Source organism: Cannabis sativa, chromosome 6 (assembly GCF_029168945.1).
Source record: "Cannabis sativa cultivar Pink pepper isolate KNU-18-1 chromosome 6, ASM2916894v1, whole genome shotgun sequence".
NCBI lineage: Eukaryota > Viridiplantae > Streptophyta > Magnoliopsida > Rosales > Cannabaceae > Cannabis > Cannabis sativa.
Genome location: NC_083606.1, coordinates 71,795,491 through 71,802,434, shown reverse-complemented (window position 1 = coordinate 71,802,434; position 6,944 = coordinate 71,795,491). Strand labels below are relative to the sequence as shown.

Sequence of the window (6,944 nt, the reverse complement as noted above, 5' to 3'; positions counted from 1 at the left end):
GACATAGTTCTCAAGTGCCCAATGGGACACCTTCCCATTGAGAGCGTTGATTACTAGTCTCGAGTCACTCTCCACAATTACATAATTATACTTCAAATCTAAGGCAACCGACACCGCTAAGCAACAGGCTGCCGCTTCTCCACAAAGAGCTTCCGAGAAATCCAATCGGGACGTATGAATAGAAACCACCCTTCCTAGATGATTCCTGGCCACAACAGCTGTGCACATACTCTCCAAACCCACGCGAACATCACAATTTAATTTTATCCAGTCCAGAGGTGGAGGCGTCCAGCTATCCTTCATAGGCGGCGAAGGACTAGGCAAGAGAGAAGTATGTGCCTCAGGGGATTGGCATCCACCTTGAGCTCAGTCAAAAACACAAAATCCGGAGAGCGCGATCTGAGCAGGGACTTCAGCTCCTGAACTGTAGAGGTCTGCCCCAACCCTCTATAGTTCCAAGCAACACCTCTCATGTCGCCTGTGGAGGAGATTTGACATTCTCCTCCTCAGGGTTAATCGAGTGAACAGATAAGCTAGATCCAGATTCTTCAATCACAAAGGAGCCAATCAGGTGATTTCTTCTAACTCCATTGTTGCAACTCTTGTTTTAATATAATAGCCTTTGTTATCTAAAAAAAAATACATGCCATGTCATACATTTTATATATTCAAACATAAATAATATCTGAATTTTTTAGATCAATAAAGTGAAATTGTTCATTTTCACACCTACAATGATATAAGATATATTAAGATATATAAACAAAAATATATATACCATTTGCAAAAATATATTATGATATAAGATTTACAATGATATAAGAGTCTTCACTTAGCTTTTCTTCTTATTCAAAACTAAAGAAACTATTTTTATTTTCTCACTAACCAAACACACTAATCAATATTAGCTTTAATCTACAATTGCCACGAATGCGGAACTGATCTCAACCGTCCATATGTACCCATCGGAAGTCTCGTTCTCGACGGTTTCTTTTCATGTCTTTTCTTCTTCCAATCAATTATATTTAGTTTGCAATTATAAGTTTTTTTTTTTTTTTTTACTTGTTCCTTATTTTATCAAATTAAAAAAAAAACATTTAGATTTTAATTAATTTCTTAACTCGTTTGCCACGTGCCCTAGTATATATTATTAAAATACAAAAATTATATCTTATATATCCTAATACGATTATTATTATTATTAATTACAGTTAATGAGTTAGTTATATCTTTTACAAAAATATTTACATAAAAAAGATTACATCTAATCCTAGTGTGATTATAAGTTAAAGGGAAAAAAACAAAAAAATACAAAAAAGGAAAAAAAATTACAAAAATACTTTGGGCCGGCCCATTAAACATTTATACAGTCCACATACAAATATTTACAAAAATACCACATGCACTAAGCCTTCACATGCATTACGGAGCGAACCATGAAGATGAAAATACGCGCTCGTTTCAAAACTGCAAAACAACCAAAATGAAACCAAAGCGAGAAAAATACAACTATTAATTCAATTGATCTGATTCAAATAAAACTGATGAAAAAGCACAATGACCACAACTATATTAAATTGAATTAAGTGTTGTGGTTTTTCAAGTTGATTTACAGTTGCATCATTATTTTATATTAGTTTAATTCAATTGTTTGCAAGAATTTATTTTGGAAATAAGAAAAGGAGAAAACACTTTGAGAAATAGTTAGTTTCTGAAATAAATTTAAACGTTTCTTAATAGTTTCATTTTAGTTTTATTATAGTTTATTAACAGCAATAAATATAAATTGTAAATAAACAAGTATACAAACTATAATAAAACTATAAAAAAACTAAAAACAAACTGACAAGCAGAAACAACTCTACGAATATAAACTACAAACATCTAAATCGAATTGTTACCTAAAAAAGAACAGCAAACAACTATACCTAATAATATTCCCAAAACACATCATACATAAACATATTAAACTATTAAAAAACTAGAAAAAAAAAAAAACTAAAACCCACTGATTAGAGACACTAAAACAAAAACAAATGTTTCAAAATATCTAAAAAAAACTAGAAACACAAACAGAACATAAAACACAACAAAAATGGAACGAAAATAATAAGAAACAAACTAAAATGCCAAACCCAAGAACAAAATAAAATTGATTAAACAAAAATAAAGTCCTAAAAATCCAAAGAAAACCAAACGAAATTTTAAAATGAAAAACCTAAAATATCACAAACCGGCAAAGGAAAAAACCAAAACGATGAAATGGAAATACAAGAAAATGTTTAAAATGGGGGGAAACGAAAATGAAACTGAAAACCAACCTCTGTTCAAACTTCGGCAGAGGCACTAGCTTTTTCACTAGAAATTTCTTCAACCATTTGCTCCTCCACATTGAGCTTCGATTTCTTCTCTTCAACAATCGGACGTTTACCCTTTGCTTTGTTAGCCAAAGATTTCAAGCCCATTTTCGATTTTTTTTTCTGAACTGGGGAAAGAGATGAGGATGAACGAGTGATGACCATTTTATAAAGAAATTTGAAACAAGAATAAACTGAGAGGGAAAAAAACTTGAGAAATCGTGGGTTGAGTGAGAGTTGAAATTTTTTGGAAGAACAAAAAATGAGAGAGAAAAAATCGTGATGAATAATGAGTAGTTATGCTTCAACAATGGAGGTTATTGATCTTCCAAACAAAAAAAAAACTGAAAGAAAATCCAAAATCAAATGAAAAGAAAAGGAAAAAAGAGAAAGAAGAGAGAGGAAGTTGATTGATGTGTGATAGAAAAGAAAAAAAGAGAAAGAAGAGAGTGGAAGTTGATTGATGTGTGATGGGGATGACACATGTGTCTGTGCATGAGAATGGTGTGTAAGTGGTATTATTGTAATAAAATAAAGATGGTAAGTAAAAATGTTGATGTAGGCGTGTAGGAGTAAAACAGTAATAAAATGTGCAAAACAGATTTTTGGTGTAAAAATTTCTAAGTTAAAAGGGATATTATTACTATATATATATATATAAGTGTACAATAACGTTTTCAATCTCATTCTCATTTTAGTATCAGTCGAATTTATTCTCCACCATATCTCTCTTAATCTCTCTGATCTTTGGTGTAGTCAAAACTCATCATTCTCATCTTTCTATATATCCTCAAAATGGCTCAGGTTGATCAAGTTGAGGTTCCTACTCAAAATGGTGTGACAATGACATCTTTATATGTTGGCGATCTTGATGCCTCCATCAACGAAGCCGATCTTTTTGAGATATTTAGCCAAATGGGTTACGTCGTTTCAGTTCGGGTCTGCAGGGATCTGATCTCACATCTGTCCCTTGGTTATGGTTATGTGAATTTTAGTAATCCTCAAGAAGCTTCTCGGGCATTGAATTTGATGAATTTTTCTACTGTTAATGGTAAGCCAATTAGGATAATGTATTCTTATCGGGACCCGAGTATTCGAAAGAGTGGAATTGCAAATATATTTGTTAAGAACTTGGATAAAGGAATTGACAGCAAAGCTTTATACGAAACATTTTCAATATTTGGTAACATTTTATCTTGCAAAATAGCAACTGATGATGTTTCGGGTCAATCCAAAGGATATGGTTTTGTTCAATTTGATAGTAAAGAGGCTGCTCAAAGTGCAATTGAGAAGCTCAATGGCATGCTACTTAATGACAAACAAGTTTTTGTTGGACCCTTTATTCGCAAAGAGAATAGAAAATTGGGTGCTGAGCAGAATGTTGACAAAAACAAAGGAATGAATCTATATGTTAAAAATCTAGATGATAGTGTTACTGATGAAAAATTGAAAGAATTGTTCTTTGAGTTTGGTACAATTACTTCATGCAAGGTCATGCGTAAACCTAATGGTGTTAGCATGGGATTTGGATTTGTTGCTTTATCGACTGTTGAGGAAGCATCCCGAGCTCTTGTGGAGATGAACGGTAAAATGGTCGTTAGCAAACCACTGTATGTAGCACTTGCACAACGCAAAGAGGATAGAAGAGCAAGGTTGCAGGCACAATTCTCTCAAATGCGTCCACCAACAATGCTGCCACCAGTTAACCCCTGTATGCCTATGATTCCTCCCCAACTCGGGTTTGGGTACCAACAACAGTTACTTCCTGGGGTGAGGCCAAACTTTTATATGCCCATTGTCCAACCACACCCTTCATTTGTGCAGCCACAGATGCTTCCTAGGGGGCGTGGTTTCCACCGTTTCCCACCTGGTCGTAACATGCCTGGCCGATCTTTCCATTGATGGCTCGTTTGGAACACCGTATTAGGTCATAATGTATTGTATTGAATTAGATTATATATCATATTTTTATATAATATTATGTTAAACTTTAATATATACTAAAATATTATATATTTAGGTGTCCATAAAAATATAATACAATACAATACGACTTAATACGACGTTCTAAACGAGCCCTGCTCTTGAAGGCATACTACCAGTACCAGTTCCTTACAACATGGGTGGAGTTCCTTTTGGTGCTATATGATTATTAGTGAATTAATTGGTAGCCATGGCTATCACTATGCCTCTTTTTTGTCTTGAACTCATCTTGGTCTAATAAATCTCATATGTAGTTTTTGTTATTGCTAGGTTTATAATTATATTTTTTTTTTAGCTTTTAAGTTTTAGTTTATATAAATGTTATGCTCAAAATATATATGCTTAGTTTTATTTTAAGTTATGTATATTTTAATTTATAAATGTTATATTATAAGTTAAAAATAAACAATGTTTAATACATAGTGGTAAGAGGAAAAATAAGCATCAAAGTAATTTAAAAAAGAAAATTTATATAAAATATTGTATAAAATTTCAAAGAATAAAAATTAAACACAACTTATTAAGAAAATATATTAAAATTAATATTAGTAACATCGTGAAATTGAAAATAAAAAAATCATAACAGTATTACTATTTGGATTGATTCTTCTTTTTCAAAGAAAGTTGTGTGTATTGATATTTTAGTAGTCTACATTACAAGAAATGTCACTTTTGCCAGCACATTTCTGTGCTGGTAAAAGTTGGCATTGTGCTGGTAAAATAGAATTTAGTTGTGATGTGTTAGCAAAAAGGGGTTGGCAAATCAATGTTGATATTAGAACTTTTGCTAGCATAAAATGAAAAGCGCTGGCAAAAATGACTTTTCCCAGTGCGTAAATGTGCTGGTAAAAATTAGATTTTAGCCACTGCAAATGTAGGCTGGTAAAACTTTAACCTCTTCGCCAGTGCAGTTTGCGAAACGCGCTGGTAAAAGTTATTTTTACTAACACAATAATGAACTGTGTTGGTAAAAGTGACATTTCTTGTAGTGCTAGAAACACCTTTAGAGCAGTTTATATTGAAAATGTGATTTGTTGGATGTTGTTGTACTGAGGAAATGAAGTGAGAAAAGAAGGGACTGTGTTGTTGCGTCTGCAAACATCTCGAGTAGCTTGGTAAGTTTCAAATAGAGATATGCTTATGTATTGTTGTTCAGGCCAATCTCTAAGGAAGAACCACTAAACACCATAATCATTCCAAACGCATTTGATGGAGAAGAGAAAATTTGGATTGTGTTAAATGTTACTTCTGCTTATGTATTCATCAGGCTAATTTCCAAGAAAGAACCATTGAACACCATAATCATTCCAAACACACATTTGTGTGTGGAATTTCTTGTCTATTATTGAATGAGTAAAATAATCATTGACTTCATGTTGTGTGGGTAGGTACGTAGGTCCATTATTTTCACAACAAGGCATACCAATATGACACTTCCAATGTAATATAGGCAACACTGTTGATTCATCTAATGCAGTTAGAAAATAAATTGATATTATTGTACTATGTTATGCACAAACCCTGTTTTATGTACAAAACAAATTAGAACAAAAAAAGAAGAATTTTTTTTGAAGAAATTAACCCAAAAAATTAGACATAAAATTGACCAAGTGCTTTAAGTTTATCTTTTATTTATGAATGCTATTTTCAAAAATAAAAATAAAAATGGTCCATGCTTAACTCAATCATCACATCCTCTTTGAATTTCACTTAGCAATTTAGCCTCTTCGGTATCAATATAATAATAAATCATTGCTATAATGCATATCTATAAATTTTTTTCTTAGTACAATTGGTAACGTCTTACGAATGATTAACAATATTTTATAATAATTATTAAATTAAATTATACGAGTCTTAATATTTAATAAAATATTTTGTAATGTACAAAGCACTACTAATCACTTTTAGCACAATCAAATATTACAATAAGAATCAATTCTCCCTTTGAAACAAATTCTCTAATCCCTTGTTCTTTCTCTATCTCTTTTTGTTATAATTAACTCTCAAAGTACAAAAATTTTAATTTTCTCAACTCTTAAAGTTCTATCTTTCGATCTTGCATTACATTTTTCTTATATTACAAATAAAGAGTTAAGACTACACATATATTTAGTAGTTAAGTTTAGCTATCAAATAGTAAGAAAACTGAAGAATTGTACAAATTATGATTACTAATTTATGCTTTTAAAAAATTGATTAGTAATAGTAAATATGTAAAATAATTTTGTATTGCATTATAATTTATATCTTCAATTGTGTAGTCTCATACCTTATAATCTTAATAAATTATCACAATTAAATTTCTTTTGCATAACTTACTCATTTTTAATTTCTTTTGCCAAATTCTAACTCTTACAAGAGATATGGTTTCCAACTACATATGCTACAATCATGTAAAATTAGTAATTATTAAATTGACTTTTTTTTTATTGAAGTATTTTAAACAATTAGTGTGGCTCATGATTGATCATTTGTTAGACTTGGGACATAAAATTAAACAAATTCTCTTATTGATTCAATAAAAAATTAAAAGTGTGAAACATCAAACATGTGTCTTTATAATAGGAATTGATAACTATACACACATATTATATGTTTATG

The 6,944-nt window shown here is 31.1% G+C and overlaps 1 protein-coding gene across 1 annotated transcript; it reads left to right on the top strand.

Moving 5' to 3' along the window:
- The first annotated feature begins 2,999 nt into the window (after positions 1-2,999).
- Positions 3,000-4,852, top strand: LOC133038927 (polyadenylate-binding protein 8-like). The gene has a single exon (XM_061117581.1). It carries the CDS (start codon positions 3,153-3,155, stop codon positions 4,257-4,259), a length of 1,107 nt encoding a protein of 368 aa, XP_060973564.1. The 5' UTR covers positions 3,000-3,152; the 3' UTR covers positions 4,260-4,852.
- Positions 4,853-6,944: the final 2,092 nt, after the last annotated feature.

Coding starts and splice junctions, on each gene's coding strand:
- LOC133038927 (XM_061117581.1), top strand. CDS start 3,153: ATGGCTCAGGTTGATCAAGTTGAGGTTCCTACTCAAAATGGTGTGACA.